This window comes from Thalassophryne amazonica, chromosome 8 (genome assembly GCF_902500255.1).
Source record: "Thalassophryne amazonica chromosome 8, fThaAma1.1, whole genome shotgun sequence".
Classification (NCBI taxonomy): domain Eukaryota; kingdom Metazoa; phylum Chordata; class Actinopteri; order Batrachoidiformes; family Batrachoididae; genus Thalassophryne; species Thalassophryne amazonica.
In genome coordinates, this window is record NC_047110.1 from 62,214,961 (window position 1) to 62,237,162 (window position 22,202).

Sequence of the window (22,202 nt, forward strand, 5' to 3'; positions counted from 1 at the left end):
GGAGTGTCTAAACCCTTCTAAATGTGTCTCTTTGAGTGCTGTGTGTCACCTTTCATGCTTTCTCTACTCCTGGATTGACTTTCAGGGGTTTCTTTGAGAGCACAGAGGGGTCATGTGAAGCCTGTGATAGCTCCTGTGTGACATGTGATGGGACAAAGACCCAGTGTCTGTCATGTGCTGATGGCTACTTCCTGGAGAATGGCTTGTGCAGACTCAACTGTTCCCTGCGGACATATCCTGCTGATGACGGCACCTGCAGACGCTGTCCTCCCCATTGTGATGTTTGCTCAGATGACAGGACCTGTTTCAGTGAGTTACTCTGGAGAACCAACACATTTTTGGGTGTAGTTTGGGGATTTTGGTCAGCTGGTCATGAACATCACCTTAAAATCTTTCCTATCATGCACGGATTTGTCAGTATAACCTATTTTTGTGAGTTTCCTTCATATTAAGTTTACCAGTATATTACCCCCATAGTAAGTTGTTTTGATCTAGTGATGTTACATTCGTCAATGAGCCGATACTTTTCAGCTAATCTTTGAAACTGACATTATCGGCCATGGCCAAATGCACTGCCTGCCCTAAATCCGCTCTACTCCCTTTATGTGAAAAAAAGACAGTATCAACCCAAGATATCTCATGTTTTGTTAGTAGAGAAGCTTGAATCTTCAACTGGACTGTGTTGCTTGACGCGAGGACGTTTCGCTATTTTGTGTATAATACACATCCATTCCTGCATTTAAGGTCTGCAAGACCTTCCAAAAACATTGAGGCAGTGGTAATATGTTCTAAACCTAAGGATTAAATAATCAGTTTTACACCCAGCTTTCTGTTAACAAGTTGTGATTGATACATGAACATTCCAAGTCACTGAATATGCGCTGGACTTCATTTAAAGCAGTCATTAAGAACTAGAAACAGTATGGTACTGTATGGTAAATCTATACCAAACAGGCAGTTCTCAGATTGCTGGAAGGAGAGTGGTGATGCAAGTCACCAAGACACCCATGACAACTCTGAAAGTATTATAGGCTTCTGCGGATGTGAGTGGAGAAACTTGGAATGGTGCAGCATTTGCCACTTGCATCTCCATTCACAGCTGGTTGAATGGAGTGGACTGAATCAAATCAAAGCTCAGGTTTCTCACTTGCATTCTGGCAAGCCGCAGCTGAAATGTCTCATGTGTTTTTTGTTTTTTTTTTTAAGAATAGCCTTCTTTATATCACTTCATCATGAAGCTGTATAACAGGTGGTACAACATACAAAAGCTGAACTATGCAGTTTCTTCCACCACAACCATAGAAGTATCCATTCCAGGACTCAATTCTCCCTATCAGTGGCAGCTGGCCCATAGGGGGCGCTGAGGCACCGCCCTTCCAGATGTGGAGGGAAACATTATAAAATATATGTGTTTAAAAAGTATTACCAATGTCAGTTTTACTTAATAGTATATGCCTACATGTAATCTGAATTATTAAATCAACATTTCCACCAACTGACTCTCATTCAACAGCATTCCACCGACAGAAGCAGAGAATGTATCATTTCTCGTCTTGGGCGCTCACTCATCTGCCCCTTGAAGTCAGCGAAATGACCAATTATGTGTGGTTGCTAAGGAAATATAATAAATGTTTGGCCAATCAGCATCACCAAATTTAATGGCTTGGGTCGCCCGTGGATTTATCAAAGTGCTGCTGTTTTTGGCGGAAACAGAAACCCCACCGACGTTTGGGTTATATTTATTTTTGTCTCCATTTGTTTTGCTGGAGTAAGTTGAAGAACTGTGGGACTTTACGATTGCTGCGTGCTCCTCCTGGCCATTATGTCTCGGTGGTTTACACCTGCGGGTTTGCTTTTTGGATCGCACTTCAACCCAGGTGAAATCCTCCTTTGTGCGCCATTCGGCCTCATCTGGGCTCTGTGTGAAGGGGCATTAACAAATATGCTCATGATGCCAAAAAAACCTTTGGTGGAAATGGAGTTGATCATTCTGATGCGCCTAACATTTTTAACTGCTTATTTTCCCGCTCAGATCTCTTTAGAAATCTCTCTATGTAAAAAGTCAGTTCAGCCCCTGAGGGAAATGTGTCACAGCTTTTTAACAGGGTTCAGTTCAGGAAAGCTTGCTGGTCCCAGTGCCGTTTGTGAGTGTAATTTGTGCTGTTGTGCTGATCAGCTTATGGCCCAGTCACACAGCACACGATGATTCCTGAACGAAGGAAAAAAGTAAAGTCACAATTTGTTGAGAAAAGGTTGACAAGAGAGCTTTATCACCGAATAGCCTGTGAAGCAAGAGCACAAAAGGGACGAAAGAGGAACTAAACGAAACCGAAGCTAATGTTGATCTCGACGCTTTAACTGAAACGCGCCTGGAGCCACAGTTGGAGCAGTGTGTGTCTGCATTTCTGAGTTCCAGGATGGATGGAGCTCATAGCACCTGAGTCCTGGAGAAACTGCAAACAGAAGCTGTGGAGATCTATGTGCACGTCGGTGGACCCACCTGCTCTGGTTCCTCATCCAGAACAAAAGAGGGATCATCTCCTTCATCATCAGAATCCACACTGTCTGTCGTCATGCTGCGCGCTCCGTCTTGCTCCAATTATAAAAAAAAACAAAAAAACGTGTACCGTGGTGAGTGTTGTATCACTGTATTACGTTACTAAGCCATATATATTGATTTATAATGGTGCGTTTACACATAACAAGACACGTTACGAATGTCATTTTTCTGTCATTCGTGACACATTCCTGACATTCTTAATGTGACTTAAGGCATCTGAATAGGTTTCTTAATAGTACGTGATATTCTTGATATTCTTGGAGCATGTGTTTGTCAAAAAATCTTCCATGATGTCACACACCACCCTCATATTTGTCTCATGTCTTGGAGGTTGCAACTGAGCGTGTTGATCCATCTTGATGAGTAGTGATCCTTAATAGAACGTGACAACGTACGTATGGTTCCTGTGATGGTTCTTGGAGCCCAAACTGTCACGGGTTATTACGAAGTGACATGGAAACTGTCAAGTTTTGACACGACTTGTAACGTGGCGTCACATTTCACTGCGTGCCACGATGAATCACTTTTCTGTCACGTACGCACATTAAACTCGGCTCCACAAGCGTTCAGTTTGATGTAGTAAATGCCGAAGAGGACCAGTGATGCGAAGTCAGCCAAGTGTCGTTCCACAGTTCCTGCTGAAGCTCCCAGGATGCTCCTGCGGTGATCCACCTGCTGTTGTAACCGATGAGCGGGAGAACGAGTCTGAGCCAGAGGAACCAGAGGAACGAGAGGAGACTCACATGCAGCCAGACATCTCTGCACCTCCTCCAGTCCGGCGGAGGAAGAAGCGTGCGCACAATTAAACCCTGCTGCACTGCATTCAGTTTGATTGCTGACACCAAGTCAGCTAAAAGTCTCATTTCAGTGCTCTTCAGCGCGCTTCTGCAGGTGTTCCACCTGCTGCATGTGCCTGATATTTGGGAAAACACGCGAGACGAGAGCCGCATGAAGCCACACATCTGGCTCTGTACGTCTCCTCCTCTCTGCACCACTCCATGGCAGAGAGCCCAACTACACATGCAGTCACAAAGTTCTTGCAGGTTGGAGCCTTGTCATGGACCATTTTCTCTTCAACTTCCACCAAAGATTTCAATTGGATTAAGATCTGGACTATTTGCAGGCCATGACATTGACCCTATGTGTCTTTTTGCAAGGAATGTTTTCACAGTTTTTGCTCTATGGCAAGATGCATTATCATCTTGAAAAATGATTTCATCATCCCCAAACATCCTTTCAATTGATGGGATAAGAAAAGTGTCCAAAATATCAACGTAAACTTGTGCATTTATTGATGATGTAATGACAGCCATCTCCCCAGTGCCTTTACCTGACATGCAGCCCCATATCATCAATGACTGTGGAAATTTACATGTTCTCTTCAGGCAGTCATCTTTATAAATCTCATTGGAACGGCACCAAACAAAAGTTCCAGCATCATCACCTTGCGCAATGCAGATTCGAGATTCATCACTGAATATGACTTTCATCCAGTCATCCTCAGTCCATGATTGCTTTTCCTTAGCCCATTGTAACCTTGTTTTTTTTTCTGTTTAGGTGTTAATGATGGCTTTCGTTTAGCTTTTCTGTATGTAAATCCCATTTCCTTTAGGCGGTTTCTTACAGTTCGGTCACAGACGTTGACTCCAGTTTCCTCCCATTCGTTCCTCATTTGTTTTGTTGTGCATTTTCGATTTTTGAGACATATTGCTTTAAGTTTTCTGTCTTGACGCTTTGATGTCTTCCTTGGTCTACCAGTATGTTTGCCTTTAACAACCTTCCCATGTTGTTTGGATTTGGTCCAGAGTTTAGACACAGCTGACTGTGAACAACCAACATCTTTTGCAACATTGCGTGATGATTTACCCTCTTTTAAGAGTTTGATAATCCTCTCCTTTGTTTCAATTGACATCTCTCGTGATTCATGTCAGTCCACTTGGTGCAACAGCTCTCCAAGGTGTGATCACTCCTTTTTAGATGCAGATTAACAAGCAGATCTGATTTGATGCAGGTGTTAGTTTTGGGGATGAAATTTTACAGGGTAATTCCATAATTTTTTCCTCAGAATTGAGTGAGTCCATATTTTTTTTTCCCTCTGCTTGGTCTAAAAAAGTAACCATTACTGACTGCCACAATTTTTTTCCCCTGATTTCTTATAGTGTTTCTTAAAGCCAGAAAGTTGCCATTTGAAATGACTTTAGTTTTGTGTCATGCCTGTGATCTGCTTTTTTTCTACAAAATTAAACAACTGAATGAACATCCTCCGAGGCCGGTGATTCCATAATTTTTGCCAGGGGTTGTATAAGCATTTGAATTATCTACCGGTTGCCACATGTACATAAGGACTGGATTGTCATTCCTACACTCATATTGTTATATTTAATAAAAAATAATAAGCGCACGCAGGAGCTGCTGCTGCCGCTAATGCTGCATTCAAGTACCGTCGGCAATTACACAACTTTTTTGTTGTTCCAAATTCAGCAGTTGCTTGTGGCAAAAATAATTAATTATATCCACACAAAAGATTAATTCTGGCCTATATAAGGTGCCTGAGCCCACTGAAGCTGACCTCCCACCCAGATTAAAAAAATTCAAGCAAACAGGCTGAGTTTGCCCTGTAATTTCCAGAAGTACAAGAACGCAGCGGCGGCAGCAGCAGCAGCCCTCAGAAACAGCTTCTGCACTGTGTGAAAGCATTCAGCTGGTTGAACGAAGTCAAACTAAACTCTAACGTTACAAAAACTAAGCAAACGATAAAAAACGTCAAGAACGACAGCAAAACGAATTGAGGTTTTTGTTGCCCTTTATTCAAATTTTTCAACTGTTTAAAAATCCTGACGAAGCAACAGCTGCAGGAACAAAGCTGAGAGAAGGTTAAACGATGCCAGCGAAAGGCAACGAAAGTCCAGATTTCTTGTTTCGTTTGGGTTTCATTGCCCTTTGTTAAGTGCTGTGTGACCGGGCCATTAGCAAACATTTTACTGGTCTCTTCCAGATGTGTGCTGACTTTAGCCAGATACCCACAATTTGGAAGATGTCACATTATAACTATCCATAAATCACAAAATTCTGAAGAACTAAATGACCTGTGCAGAAGACACAACACTTTTCTTGCTTGACACCATGTACAAGCACCTTGAAAAACCCAGACCTTTTTTTCCCCCCTGCACACAACTTACGCAGCCGTTCCTGCGTACTAGATATGCAGCACAATGCAACTACGCAGGCCCGGTGTGAAAGGGGCTTCATCACGGTAGCGACCCATACAGCATATTTTGTAAAAGTTAGAAGTTAACACTTCTAAATCTGAAAATGCTGTTTTTGAAACCAGATAATGTTACGAGATCAATTACTGGGTAGACACAAACACGCAGGTGGCAACCATACAGGATATGGGGGAGCAAAAGTAATTTATTTACAGATGCAGAAGTACAGTCCAACAAACGGGAGGAGTCAAAAGAGCACAACAGGAGTTAATCTGGAAAACACAGGTAGTGGAAAACAGACAACAACTGTGATTTAGCCAAAGGCAAATAACAGAAAGGCGTTACAAATAGCACACTCACCATAGGTGTCATAGAATAATACGGAAAACAAAAAAGGAATCAGTGCAGTCCTAACTAGTGGCACAAATGACAGATGACTGACAGGTGGTGTGATTATGAAAAGTGAAGCAGCTGTGTAGGGGAGACCGGGTGACATGCCTACAAACACACACAGAAACTAACAAAGACAGGGTGACTATAAACTACAAAAAAGCACTGGGGGTGAGTAGAACACAAACACACACTAAACCCAAATACCAAAACACAAGGTAAAAAAGCCACAACCCAAAGAACAAAAGGCTAACAACTGAGGTGGAATTGAGAGATGCAAAAAAGTACAAAATCGGGAAACAACACAATTAACAGATGTGTACACAGAGCTGAACAAAATGACAGTTAACATAAGGACCTAGACCATAAAGACAACTAACATACATAAGACATAGACAGGAGGCAGATCACACTGATAATTAACAAAAGGACACAGTCAGTCGACAGACCACAACAGATAACACCTCTGAAGTGATTCACAAGGCATCTAACGGATGTTAACGTGCACTCCTTGTGTACGTGCCTCACGCGAGGTCAAAGGTAACTTCCAGCAATGTCAAAACCTCATGTATGTGACACACACTTCCTCCTGCAAACAGCAACAAAAGGAAAACAAAATATTTGTTATGGAATTCTCCCCCAGTAAATATGTTCTCTTCATCAACATCCATGCGAATTTCAACCACATTCGTACTATGTGAAGGGGCCCTTAACAGGGTTTGGTTCAGGAAGGCTGCTGGTCCCAGTGCCATTTGTGGGTGTAATTTGTGCTATTGTGCTGATTAGCTTAGCAAGCATTTTACTGGTCTCTTCCAGATGTGTGCTGACTTTAGCCAGATACCCACAATTTGGAAGATGTTAACATCATAACTATCCCTAAATCACAAAATTCTGAAGACCTAAAAGACACGTTGCACTCACATCACTTGTGATGGAAATCTTTAAGAAAATTTGAAAAAATACATATTATTGTATCTTTTACAGACAGAAAACTTGACCCCTTTCAATTTGTTTACCAGCCAGATAAAGTTGCAGAAGACACAACACTTGTTTTGCTTGACGCCATGTACAAGCACCTCGAAAAACCCAGATCTTATGTAAGACTTTTATTTCCTGACTTTTCATCAGCTTTTACCAAGATGCAGCCTCTGCATGAGAGACTTACCTCTTATTTTAATCAACTACCTTATGATCCTGTTTTTAATAGGCACTTGCACAAATTTGATCCCCGCACTGGCATGCAATCTTGCGTGCCAATGAGTAAACACATCATAAAACGTTATGACATTAAATAAAGTTCATTAACTCCTGCTCACGGACCGATTGCCAGCGAGAGGACATATCTGCGTCCACTCCTCGTGGATGGATCAGGTGCGATCGCTGGCTGCAGCTCCACGGTGCTTTCACCTCCTCAAGTTCTCACATGATTGTGCTGAAAAACATTCTCTCCAGGCTGTGAATACTTGTGTGCGTCTGATTTCTTAGTTTTTGTTGTTGTTTTTTTAAATAAATTAGCAAAAATCTCAAAACAACTTTTTTCACATTGTCATTAAGTTCAAAAATTTAATTAAATGTTGCTCCAGATTTCTACATGATACAACAAATCCAAACTGTTGTGTTTTCCTTGATATTGTCTATAAGAATCTCAAGTGGTTTTTGGGAGGTAAAACTTTTGAAAATATTTGTTGTCCAGTGTTAATAATGCTGTATACTGGAGTATTAGTGAATTCTGTGGCATTGCTGCATATCTTGAAATCTCCTTTCAGAGTGCAGCTTCCTCTACCTGATGCTGAACGGTGTGTGCAAGGCAAGTTGTCCCAGGGGCTATTATGAAGACTTTGAGGATGGTCACTGTGGTCAGTGTCACCCTACCTGTGACAGTTGCTCAGGGCGTTTGGCAGATGACTGTGAGAGCTGTTCGAATTTCAGCCCCAAGCTGTACAAGGGAACGTGCTCCAAAGACTGTCCCAGCGGCACGTACTATGAGACTTTAGCCTTGGAATGTCAAGGTGAGCCTCACTACAAGGTGATTTTTTTTCCCCGTGTGAGCCAGGGCAGAAAACTATTATACATAATCTAAAAATATATACCATATTTTCCAGAGTTTTTTTTATAGTCGTGTGGGAGGTCCTGCAGCTTCGACTCTGGTGAGATTTACATAACAAGAAATTACACTTTCATTATGATTAATAATTCTAGTAACTGTTTATATAGGGTTTTCATAGAAATCAAATGACTAAACAAAATAAACCACAACAGTGAAAGAAGAAAATTGCAATAATAAAAAGTACACTACAACAATACACAAAAATACCAAATTAAAGCTCTGATAAAATGGGAAAATGGTGCATCTTATACACCAGTGTGACCCCCCCGCCTTCAAGATGTTCACATTGACAAGTGTGATTCATACTCTGGGGCGGATTATACTCTGAAAAATATGGTATCTAATTTTGTTATTTGTGTTTGTATGTGCTTAATAATATACATTTGGCAAAAAATATCTGTCATTTAAAAAAATAAATCCATAACAGAGCAACAGGTTACTTTCTGCTTCCTCCTGTGTCACACTTCCTTATTTTTTCCTGTGTGGATGATAGTAGTTTTTCTCAAAAGTAGGTGATTTTGTTTTTGATCAACTTCAAGCACATAACGGAAAGAAAGAAAACTGGCAGTAAAACTTATTATTATTAACAGGTATTTTCAAGTTTTAGAGATTTGAAATGTAGTTTTAGAGATAATTCTGAATTTATGTGGAAATGATTGTTGTACAAAAGCTTCAGATATCTGTCACTGAGATACAGTGGGGCCAAAAAGTATTTAATCAGTCCCTGATTGTGCAAGTTCCCCTACTTAGATAGATGAGAGAAGTCTGTAATTTTCAAGACAAAATGAGAAAAAAAAAAAATCCAGGAAATCACATTGTAGGATTTTTAAAGAATTTATTTGTAAATTATGGTTGAAAATAAGTATTTGGTCAATAACAAAAATTCAACTCAATACTTTGTAACATAATCTTTGTTGGCAATGACAGAGGTCAAACGTTTCCTGTAAGTCTTCACTAGTTTTACACACACTGTAGCTGGTATTTTGGCCCATTCCTCCATGCAGATCTCCTCTAGAGCAGCGATGTTTTGGGGCTGTCGCTGGGCAACACGGACTTTCAGCTCCCTCAACAAAGTTTCTATGGGGTTGAGGTCTGGAGACTGGCTCGGCCACTCCAGGACCTTGAAATGCTTTTTACGGAGCCACTCCTTTGCTGCCTGAGCAGTGTGTTTGGGATCATTGTCATGCTGGAAGACCCAGCCATGTTGCATCTTCAATGCTCTCACTGATGGAAGGAGGTTTTGGCTTAAAATCTCATGATACATGGCCACGTTCATTCTTCCCTTAACACGGATCAGTCGTCCTGTCCCCTTTGCAGAAAAACAGCCCCAAAGCATGATGTTTCCACCCCCATGATTCACAGTAGATATGGTGTTCGTGGAATGCAACTCAGCATTCTTCTTCCTCCAAACACAACAAGTTGAGTTTTTACCAAAATGTTCTATTTTGGTTTCATCTGACCACATGATATTCTCTTCTGGATCATCCATATGCTCTCTGGCAAACTTCAGACGGGCCTGGAAAAGTACTGGCTTAAGCAGGAGGACACGCCTGGCACTGCAGGATTTGAGTCCCTCTCTGTGTAGTGTGTAGCCTTTGTTACTTTGGTCCCAGCTCTCTGCAGGTCATTCATCAGGTCCCTCCATGTAGTTCTGGGATTTTTGTTCACTGTTTTCATGATCATTTTGACCCCACAGGATGACATCTTGCGTGGAGCCCCAGATCAAGGGAGATTATCAATGGTCTTGTATGTCTTCCATTTTCTTACAATTGCTCCCACAGTTGATTTATTCACACCAACCTGCTTGACTATTGTAGATTCACTCTTCCCAGCCTGGTGCACATCTACAATTTTCTTCCTGGTGTCCTTTGACAGCTCTTTGGTCTTGGCCATGGTTGAGTTTGGAGTCTGACTGTTTGAGGCTGTGGATAGGTATCTTTTATACAGATAACGAGTTCCAACAGGTGCCTTTAATACAGGTAACAAGTGGAGGACAGAAGAGCTTCTTAAAAAAGAAGTTACAGGTCTGTGAGAGCCAGAAATCTTGCTTGTTTGTAGGTGACCAAATACTTATTTTCCACCATAATTTACAAATAAATCCTTTAAAAATCCTACAATCCTGGATTTTTTTTTCTCATTTTGACCTATGACCTTGAAAATTGAATCAGTTCTTGCCTATCAGGACATGAATCCTCTGTAAAAATGTCGTAATGATATATGAAAAATTGTGGGTTACAGGCTGCTCACATCAAACAAACAAATGCCAACTTCATTGGCGGAGGTAATAATTCCCACAGTGCTTCCACCTTTTCCAGATGCGTTATCTATGTAGGAGGTAGGTGACAGTATCATCTACCCCAATGCCAAGTTGACCAATTACTGTAACAGAACTTGAATTCTGGATATCTGACCGTGCCAGCAGTGAGTGAAACTCAGGTTCATTAGTTTCTGAGTAGTACTGCACCAGTTCAACCACTAAACCAACTAAAGGTTTGATGTATTGTCCAGAGTGCCACCAGACGTGTGCCAGCTGCTTAGGCCCAGAAGCCAACCAGTGCACACAGTGTGAGAAGGGACTGGTCTTGGATCCAAACACGCTGTTGTGTGGAGTCACAGGTGACACAGATTGCCCAACGAGGACCTACCTGCACAGCGACCAGTTCAGCTGCAGGGATTGTCACCAGAGCTGTTATTCCTGTGATGGACCGGGACACAAGGAATGCAAGACCTGTGTCATCCCCAGATACCTTCACAGTGAGCACTGAATGTCAACAAACATTGAAAAAGATGTTAAAACAATATAACTGTGTAATTATCAGTCACTACAAAAGTGATGTAAAATTTAGATTAGTATAGAATTAACATTTTTAGATAAAAACACATTTTAGACAGATTTATGTATGAGCCTGTTATAGATTTCCTTATCCCAAAGAGGAGTATTAAAACATATTGTTTTTGAGTTTCCACATGCACAAATTTCATGCCATGTGAACAGCTGCGTGTTAGTCTAACAAGTTATTTCAAACTGGCACGGCAGCAGAGGCAGTGTATTGTTCTGTGAGTCAGGCTGTTCAAGTGTGAACATAGTAACTCAAAGAGTTTTGAACAGATTTGGATCAAGAATGGTTGGTGGCCAACCAAAGAAAATGTGATTTGATTGCTAGAAAATCAGTGAAAAGTCAAGGTCACAAACCAAGATCAAACTTTGGGCCAAATACTGATAGGGGACATTGACTGTGGAATGGCTATTTACAGAAACTGTGTAATGTTTTGCTGATGTATTCGTAACAGGATGACTATTTTTCAGACAGCACCTGTGTGAGTGAGTGTCCAGCCGGTACATACAACACTAAACAACAAGCTGATGGAACAGAGCTGGGCTTTTGTTTGCCTTGTGACCATGTCTGTTCCACCTGCACTGGGGCATCACCTAAAGATTGCCTCACCTGTTCTCCAGGATACCTGCTTCTCTTTCAACTCTGTGTCACACATTGTCCAACAGGGTAAATAATAAAGTGATAATCCCGGATATGTTTGCCTGATGTTGACACAAAGTATCGTTTTTTTTCCTTCCCTGGAACATGCTTTTAATGAAACATGCAAGGCAGCTTTCCTGGAAAGGACCCAAAGTTATTAAGAGATGCAGAATATCATTTGTTTACTCAAGATTGTCTCTGCTGTTCTACAGGCCATCCTTCCAATTCAAAGCTGGGAGCAACTTGATGGGATTATTTCTGCATGTACACATAGCTAAATAATTTGTTGCAACACAATTGTTCTGTTGTGTAATGTCAAATATTTGACTTGCACTTATTGGGTTTTCCAGTTTATCTAGCGCACACCATGATATTGATGCATGATGTCACAAATTGCAACATATTTTTTTCACATGGTCTTACTACTTCTACCAAATACCTTCTACCAATTATTACACATTAATAATTGTAAAATACTGTTTCATTACAACCTGATTTTTTGTATACATTTCAGGAAACCGCTTAAAAGGAATTGTGTGTTTTTAAAGCAAAAAGTCAGCACAGTTGACTAATACTTATACTTATTCAGCAGTATTAGATGATTAGGAGCTTTGTTCTTTTTTTAAGCACATTAGATGTCTCCTGCGAAAACAACAACCATTTGTCTTGCCTGTGTGGTTGTCATCCAGGACTTGGAGCAGTGCCATGGTTGATTGGCTGTGGGGATGCGTGGCACCAGCACACACTCTGAGATCTGATGCAGCTTGATCTGTCCCACATTCACTGTACTTTTAAGCCATACATATGCTAAATGAATGATAAATGGACTGCATTTATATTGCGCTTTTATGGTCAAAGTGCCTCACATTCACCCATTCACACTCACACAAAGATACACAAAGGACCCCTGAGTAAAGTTGCCCTGACACTTGCACGACAGATCTGCACACTTGCACGCATATCATCATGACGATCCCGCCAGCTGTGTTCCCAGATGGACACAGTGCTGTGTTCCACCAGCTGCCCTGCGCTCTGTGCTGGATGCTGCGTATATAAAATAATTATTTCATAGCAGATTAATCATTTTCTCTGCAAGTTGTCTGCTGAAAATGGCTCTAATTGCTTCCTGAATCACAGAGGACCGCTCCAGCCAGAGCTGTTCGCGCACGCGCTGAACGAGCTGGAGAAAGTCTTTGGAGCCATCTAAAAAGGTAATTATTTGTCATGTTTACATTGTCATGGCTTGGTAAAACAGTGGCATGTTCTTTCTTTCTTGTATGCAGCTGTAAAAGTAAGTTTATGATAGATTTAACTTCGTTATAATCGTGTGTGCTCTGATGCGTTGCGTTGATGCAATCACTTGCTCTGTTCACTTCTTTACTCGACTAGACGAGCTGCACATAGTGTTGGCAAGGAGATCACGCCACATTGCACGACATTTATGTGTGAAAATTTTTTTGAACATTTCAAAATTCTCTTGCACGCGCCGGCCGCCCCTCTCACATTCAGTCTACACCCGTTAAAGACGAGTTTACTCTCCTGCACCACACAGGGCATGCAAGTACGTGCATCAGAGTCGTGCAAGTGTCAGGGCACCTTATCTTTCCGATGTTGCAGACTGAACAGTCCCCCTAAAAATTGGTCCGCCCTGCCTTCACTGCACATGCGTCATTAGTCGTGGTTCATGGATTAACACCTTGTTTCTGCTTAACACTGCACTCCAGTCATCATCTATCTCAGCGACAGGTATCTGAAGCTTTTGTACAATAATTTCCACATAAATTCAGCATTATTTCATTGTAAAAGACAGATGAAGCGATCAGAGCGCCACGGCTAAACAAGGTGCTAGCTGATGCGTTCACTGTGCGTCGGTCATTTCAAAGTGTCACAGAAATTCGCCTAGTTTCTGCTTAAAACGGCCTCATTTCTGCTTAAAACTGACTTTAGAATGATTTAAGAGGCTTTACCTTTATCATCTGATGGTTAATAATCCTAATGGGATTATTTGATTGCTTTGGGTGAAGAGGCTCCATCTCAGACGTGCTGCTGTGGTCCGAAATGATGCACGCACAGTGAAGCAAGGCGGACCAATTTTTAGGGGGGCACCGTTTGGTCTGCAACACTGGTCTGAGGGCGATTTGAAACAAAGATCCTCAGGTCACTTTAACTATTTACTGCATTCATATAAAAACAAACAAACATTTAAAGAAAATACCTGACACACATACAGGAAGCACACTCAGTCACACACACTCATCTTCAACTGCTTAGTCCAATCAAGGGTCGCGGGGGGCTGGAGCCTATCCCAGCAGTCATAGAACATGAGGCGGGGTACATCCAGGACAGGATGCCAGTCTGTCTACAGAAAGCACAATAAACCAAAAAATTTGGATAATTAGTGTTGTATAAAGTGAAGTAAATCTTAAATAAATACGAAAGTAAAGTAATGTACACCCACTAATATTCACAGACATGTTAGTCATTAGAAGCTAAATGTGAACACTAACTGAAACATTTCATATTCAGAGTAAAATAACCTGCAGCATTGTCTTAATATTAGAATTTTTTTGATGTTCATTTTTCAGCTTTGTTACATTTCGCTCTGATATTGCATTTCTTCAGATTTTACAAAGAGGGTTCCCACTGTGAGAAATGCGATCTGTCCTGTGAGCAGTGTTCAGGTCCGGGACCTGAGTCCTGCAGAGCCTGTCCACCTTCTCTTTTGGAGCTACAAGGCACAAAAATGTGTATTGAGCGCTGCCCAGATCGCTTCTATCAGCTCAGAGATATCTGCAAACAGTGCCACACCAGCTGTCAGACCTGCACAGGTACTTTACTGCTGGAAAACAGTGAGCCATTTACAGCATCAGAGCAATTTGTGAATCATTTTGCTTGATTGTGACATCTCTGTGCAGCTCACCATCAGGCATTTTTTATTTATTTATTTATTTTAGTTTATAGCCTGTATCTTAGCTGTTTCTTTTATGAGGTAGTTATCTGTGTGTTTCCAGATGCTTCTCCTCAGAGCTGTTTAACATGTGACTGGGGTAGCACTTTCAAGGACAAAGTTTGTTATCCACGCTGTGAGGAGGGAAGATACTTCTCAGAAAGGGTGTGCTTCACACGAGCATTTACAGCGGTTGAACACGTCACTATTTTTCTCGGTAAATATATTTCTAAAGCTGCTAGTGACATGAAAATTTCACCAGATGTTGGTAACAACCCAAGTAATACATACGGTACATGGAAAGAAACTGAAACAAATAAGTACAGAAATTAAGTTATGTGTAACAAAATGGAATGACACAGGGGAAAGTGTTGAACACGCTTACTGAAATTTATTTAACGCTTCATACAAAATGTCTTGGTACATTTTTCCATTCATCCTTCTTTCAATTATATGAAGTTTGATCATACCAGATGCTGAAAAACAGTCCCACCTCATGATGTTCCCACCTCCAAACTTCACTGTTGGTATGGTGTTTTTGAGATGATGTGCAGTGCCATTTATGGTGGCATCCACAGAGTTCAGTTTTTGTCTCATCTGACCAGACTATATTCTCCGAGTATTTCACAGGCTTGTCTAAATGTTGTGCAGTAAGCTTTAAATGAGCTTCAAAAATGGAGTCTTGCATGGTGAGTGTGTATACAGGCCATGGCGGTTGAGTGCATTACTTATTTTCTTTGAAACAATTGTACCTGCTGATTCCAGGGCTTTCTGAAGCTGTCCTTGGGTCTTGAACAACTCTTCTGATAATTCCTTTCACTCCTCTATCAGAAAGCTTGCAAGGAGCATCTAGTCTTGGCCGGTTTATGGTGGAATGATGTACTTTCCACTTCCGGATTATGGCCCCAATAGTCCTAACTGGGAACCTTCAGAAGTTTAGAAAACTTTCTATAATCAATGCTATCAGTATGTTTTTCAACAAAAAGGTTGCAAAGATCTTGAGAGAATGCTTTGGTTTTACCCATCATGAGATGTTTCTTGTGTGACACCGTGGTAATGAGGCACCTTTTTATAGAACATCAGTTTGGACTGAACCAGCTAAATATTCATTTGCACTGACTAGAGGCAGGATTGCTTACTAATTAATGATACATTTCTGCTGACATCTTGGCTTTTCATGCCTTTTTACACTTCCCTTTCTTCAGGTGTTCAGTACTTTTCCCTTTGTCATTTCACTTTATTACACATAACTTAATTTATAGACATCTACTGTTTGATTTCTTTGTATGTATGGATTACTTGGGTTGTTATTGACATCTGGTGAAAATTTCATGTCAATAGCACCTTTAGAAATATGTTTACTGAGACAAATGGAGACATGTTCAATACTTATTTTACCCATTTCATGTTCCCTTGTAAATCATTTTCACAGTTTTGCAACCCCATATCAGAAAAAGTTGGGATGATATCTGAAAAACAAAACAAAACAATGATCATGACATTCACTTTGACTTTTATTTCATAGCAGATAGTGTTTCCCCCAAATATTTCATGTTTTGTGCGGTCAGCTTAATTTCATTTGTTAATATACATCCATTCATGCATTTCAGGCCTGCAGCATATTCCAAAAACATTTGGATGGTCAAATATTTACTACTTTTAATCAGTAGTGGGCATAACTAACCAAAAGGTTAGCTTCTATAACAGTTAATCCGCTAACTGAAAAGTTAACTTTTATAACCTCCATTGTTCACTGTTGTTACCTAATATCTTTAATTTCTCCAAAAATATTAATCCTATCAACTTTCCGTTTTCGCAATGTTCATCCTTACCCCAAAATACTGCTGCAATGGCGAGTGAGTCCGGCTGGCGATCTCGCACATGATCCATGCTTGGAGACTTCTTTGGTGGAGTGGACTTTAAATATTTAATCTTCGAAATCATTCTACAAGTGAGTGAGTGCCCTCTTCAGTTTTCCCCCTTTTGTATTTTTTTCTCCTCATTGGAGATGGTAAGCTTCATTTTTAGTTTACTTTGAGAGAGTCTGTCGGATTTTGGACCTTGATGTGTGCGGAGCAGCATGCTATTTTAACGTGCATGCGCACGTGGACCTCTCCACTTTTTTTTTTCAGGCTGTTTGATCGCAGAGATTTTTCATAGTTATATTGATGACAACACTTATAAGCTTGTGCAAAGCTGAGCACTGAGCTGAAACGGTTTTTAACAGGCTGCATTTATGACTAATGGCCATGCACGCGCATTAAGTGTTCTCATAGTGGAGAGTGGCTGCTCCTTTAACCGTTACTGCATCGAATTTAACAGTTAGCACTTAAAAACGAGTCATCATAGCAGGACATCACACTTATGTAAACTTTGGAATTAATCAGTGGCTCCATTCTTAACATTAGGAGCTACATTCCATTCAAGTGCACTGGGACGTTTTCCTCAAAGCTACGTAAACGCTGTTGGAAACACTCAAAAAAAATGAGTACTCACGAGTACAGTGTTTTCGGCAGTCTCCGTAGCTGTTTGTTTGCGAATGCCATATACTTTGAAACCAGAAACTTTGAAACAAAGTAATCCCGGTGTATCATCGGATGATCACTAACAGCCTAAAAACTGTTATGATTTTGGTGTGGAATGTCCTTTAATGTAGTAGCATGTGAGGGATTCAGCTTAGACTTGCACCCTTGTCCTTCAGATGCTGAAATTCCTCCACAGTCCTTGAATCATTTAATGATATACTGAACTTTAGAGAGAGGAATATGCAAGTCCCTTCCAATTTTTATTTGAGGAACATTGTTTTCAAACATTTCAAGAATTACCCTGTACGCCAGTGAAGCATTGAAGCAGGCTGCTGTTTTCACTGACGGTGTGTGTGTGTGTGTGTGTGTGTGTGTGTGTGTGTGTGTGTGTGTGTGTGTGTGTGTGTGTGTGTGTGTGTGTGTGTGTGTGTGTGTATCTAGACAAGATAACTCAAAAACGACTGGAAGTATTTCCTTGGATAGATATCAATCAATCAATCAATTTTTTTTTTATATAGCGCCAAATCACAACAAACAGTTGCCCCAAGGCGCTTTATATTTTAAGGCAAGGCCATACAATAATTATGTAAAACCCCAACGGTCAAAACGACCCCCTGTGAGCAAGCACTTGGCTACAGTGGGAAGGAAAAACTCCCTTTTAACAGGAAGAAACCTCCAGCAGAACCAGGCTCAGGGAGGGGCAGTCTTCTGCTGGGACTGGTTGGGGCTGAGGGAGAGAACCAGGAAAAAGACATGCTGTGGAGGGGAGCAGAGATCGATCACTAATGATTAAATGCAGAGTGGTGCATACAGAGCAAAAAGAGAAAGAAACAGTGCATCATGGGAACCCCCCAGCAGTCTACGTCTATAGCAGCATAACTAAGGGATGGTTCAGGGTCACCTGATCCAGCCCTAACTATAAGCTTTAGCAAAAAGGAAAGTTTTAAGCCTAATCTTAAAAGTAGAGAGGGTGTCTGTCTCCCTGATCTGAATTGGGAGCTGGTTCCACAGGAGAGGAGCCTGAAAGCTGAAGGCTCTGCCTCCCATTCTACTCTTACAAACCCTAGGAACTACAAGTAAGCCTGCAGTCTGAGAGCGAAGCGCTCTATTGGGGTGATATGGTACTACGAGGTCCCTAAGATAAGATGGGACCTGATTATTCAAAACCTTATAAGTAAGAAGAAGAATTTTAAATTCTATTCTAGAATTAACAGGAAGCCAATGAAGATATATCTGGAGGTGATTAGATTTTTGGTGTAATTTGAGTCAAGGAAAACATAGTCTGAAAAACACTTTTGCTTTTTTTCATTTTGTTTTTTTATGTCCATATAAACAACCAAGAATCCTAGAGGGATCAACTTGGTGGGAATATTACTTGGACTGATATCAAGGGGTGAGTAGATTTTGGTGTAGTTTTGTCAGTGGTCCAGGAAAACATGGTCAGAAAAACACCAGTTTATTGTATAACACTCAAGTAGTCTAGATTGATAATCTAAAGCATATACGTATTGATAAGCAAAATATTTGTGATTGATTGGTATGAATGATTCATAATCAGGTCTGGAGTTTCTCTGCCCATCTTTGTTCCTGACATACTCTTTTGTGCATTTTGTGGATACTGCTTTTGTGCCAAATCATGTTGACAATCTCCTGTTGATATCACGTGTTTGAAATAACATTATTATTATTATTATTATTATTTTTACATCAATAATAATTTTTTAACCTATTACTACCCCTAAATTGCCCCTTCCCAACTTTTTTAGAATGTGTTGCAGGCTTGAAATGCAAGAATGGATTTATATTAAAAAATGAAAGCTGGCCACACAAAACATGAAATATCTTGGGTTCATACTGAATGACATGAAATAGAAGTCCGAGTAAATGTAAGGGTCACCGCAGGGTTTTATTTATTTATTTCGTTTTCCATCCCATCCCAACTTTTTCTGATTTGGGGTTGTAAATTATACACCACATTTCTTTTTACAGTAACAGTAAAATTAATAATCATATAAATCATATCCTCTTTTCTTTGAGCCACAAACAGTAGTGTAAAAATGTCCTACACAAATTAATAAAACACAATCTTGATTCAGAATCAGTAAAGGTATAAATCTGTTTTGAAAACCATATTTCAAACTGGCCACATTGCTATTTGTCCTCATGCTAACTGGAGAATTTTTTTTTCCTGTTATTTGGTTTTGAAAATATTTGATTGTAGGAAACCTGTGAGCCATGTCACACCTCATGCAGTCACTGTTTTGGCTCCAGAGCTGATGAGTGTCTGACTTGTCCACATGATTTTGCTCTTCATGCTGTGGAGAACCGCTGTGCCCGTTGCTGTCAGGAGGCAGGGAATGACACCGAGTGCTGTGTTTGCGACAGTCGATCAGGTACCTGCCTTTAAGTACAACTGCATTGTTTATACAGTACATTCAGCCACTAACAGCAACTTTTTCCACTGTAGCTCTATGTGTGGAGAACCCCAAACCCAAGTCAGGTGACAACCAGGCAGATCTTAATATGTCATCTGGAGCTCCGAAGCACACCTCTGCGGCCTTGCCTGTTGCACTGCTGTTGGCACTAGCATTGGCTCTGACTGTATTTGTCTTGCTCAAGGCCCATGCCAGGAAGAGGCTTTGTTGGAACCAAAGCTATGAGAGACTGAGTGGCAGTGCCAGCACCAGTATGCCTCATGGTGTGCCTGAGCCTGACAGTGGAGATGAGGTGGACGTAGTGTACACCAGCAGAGGTGGATCTGTATATCGACGCTACAGTTTCATCCATGAGCAGGACACAGATGGAGACCAGGATTTAGATGAGAGCGCATGTCTAAACCACCCATGAGGGTGCAGTTAGGAGGGTATACTGAGCAAAACCTCAAGTGCAGAGGTCTCAAACTGATTCCAGAAAGGCCAAGATGGTGCAGGTTTTCTTTACAACCACCCACTCCATGATTTCACTGATTAACTGATTCCATTTGCTCGAAGTGATGTTAATCTGTGAACTTGGCCCTTTCTGGAATCAGCCTGAGACCACTGTGGTCAGAGAGCACAGCAACTCCACAACCACATGTTAAAGAATTGGACAAGCAAAGAAAACATGGGCTTTTGCAAAGTCAAGGTCCATTTTCTTACATATTTTCATGGGTTTGACTTTAACCTCTGACTTTGATCATTGACGGATCCTAACCAAAATCACATGACTCCTCCTTACTCATAGACTTAATGTACGTGCCAAGATCGAACAAAAAAATTGGATAAGACATGCTTAAAGGAAAAGAAAGCCCACTGAGAAAATACAGCTGGGAAGGTAGACTGTACTATAAACTGACAGTTGATGCGTATCAATGAAAATAAGGAGCTCTTACAACTGAAATACCCGCCTCCGAAAGTTGGCATTTAAGCAGAATTCGCCGATTTCATAAATGCCACCATTGGCGCAATTTTAACCAATCAGAAAAAAAACCCTGGATCGCCGCGGCACTGCTGTGACGTAGCGTGAGCACAGAAAGCTACACATGGTGAACACACACTGATGTAAAAGTCCTCTCTCTTGCTCTCTCTCTGCCCTCTCTCGCTCTCTCTGTCTCTCCCCCTCCCTCACTCTCTCTCTGTCTCTCCCTCACTCACCGTTTTCCTGCTGAGCAAACACAAAGCCTTTCAACTATAAAATAAACTAAATTTCTAAATGTATCATCAGCGGCGCTCACAGGAGTAACTCTGGGTAAACACTGAGGGATTCTGGTGGTTTTCCCATTCAGTGAAGAGAAAGTGAATCTCTGTTCAGCTGTCCTCCTCAGCTGTGTGTTTCACAGCCTTGGGACGTTGAAGCGGCTGATTTTCAGTAACAATTCAGTTCATTTTTCAGAAAATCTGTGCTCTGCGGCACAGACCATTTGAACCAAGGGAGCCGGGTGGAAATTTGCCGTTATCAGTGGATTAAGACTTGTCTCTGGTGCGGTACGTGGAAGAGATAGCTCACCGTCAGCGCAGAAAACTCCCACTTCCCCCCCTCTCCTCCCGTTCAGCAGTAAACAGCAGAGAGCAAGCAGCATGAGAGAGGTTTCACAGATGTGGTTTCTCTCCAGTTTCAGAAAGTCCCACAGGTTGGATGGGGAAATTCCTATCCGCGAATTACGTCGGTATCGGAACCCAGGATCTGGGATGTTGATTGCCGCTTACGTCCTTTGCCCCTTCTGTACTAAAGAGTGACACAGGCGGAGTTGTGAACCTCTGTGCACATGTGACATCACACATCGCTGTAATAGCAGCTGGCATGGCCGCCTGCCGGTGGCTTTAGACCAGCCATACAAAAACGCTCTTAACTTTAACATAAATGATCACACATGCCTACAACTTTTCATATGGGCTCTCAATATCATAATCTACCAACCCAATCATAAACTATCGGTGGGCTTTTCCTTTAAGACAGTTGGCAAACAGACACAAACAAAAACCACGCACCACCTCAAGAGCTTTTTTCTTCCCTAAAGGTAATCCTGGTACATTTTGGATAGTGTACAATCTACTGGTTAGCTCATGTTTGTATAATGTCTAATCTTTTTAAAATTGATGAATGAATAACTAGGTCAATGTTTTCATTTAAAACAGTTTGCATCATCTTTGTGTAAACTGCAGAAATGATTAGGGATGGGTATTGATAAGATTTTATCTATCAATACCATTATCAATTCCCTTATCGATACCTCTTGTAAATTTTCTGTATACTGAAAGTAGGCTTTACAGGTTTTCTATGTCAACAACATTTTAATGAGTCTTAAAGTAAATAAATGTGAAATTGGTCACTGGATCCTTAAACTCTGGACATAAACTCTATATGGTAGATCCTTGATCGCTGGCTATAAATAGAAATAAAGAAAATGTGTAGTTTTTGGCAAAAGCATTTCCTTTCAGACATTAATGGCATGAATGTCTTTCCATGCATCTGAGCTGAGTTCTTACAGCTGGCTGTGCTGCATGTCAGGATAT

At 41.0% G+C, this 22,202-nt stretch overlaps 1 protein-coding gene across 3 annotated transcripts in view; it reads left to right on the forward strand.

Moving 5' to 3' along the window:
• LOC117515760 (proprotein convertase subtilisin/kexin type 5) overlaps positions 1 to 20,461 on the forward strand; it is a 41,655-nt gene extending 21,194 nt beyond the window's left edge. For all 3 annotated transcript variants that reach the window (XM_034176471.1, XM_034176470.1, XM_034176469.1), the window contains 8 exons: positions 86 to 309; positions 7,923 to 8,165; positions 10,772 to 11,017; positions 11,571 to 11,766; positions 14,362 to 14,567; positions 14,751 to 14,851; positions 19,433 to 19,604; positions 19,679 to 20,461. In XM_034176471.1, the coding sequence (XP_034032362.1) occupies positions 86 to 309; positions 7,923 to 8,165; positions 10,772 to 11,017; positions 11,571 to 11,766; positions 14,362 to 14,567; positions 14,751 to 14,851; positions 19,433 to 19,604; positions 19,679 to 20,058 (1,768 nt within the window). In that variant the 3' untranslated portion in view covers positions 20,059 to 20,461. The remainder of the gene's footprint in view (positions 1 to 85; positions 310 to 7,922; positions 8,166 to 10,771; positions 11,018 to 11,570; positions 11,767 to 14,361; positions 14,568 to 14,750; positions 14,852 to 19,432; positions 19,605 to 19,678) is intronic.
• Positions 20,462 to 22,202: the final 1,741 nt, after the last annotated feature.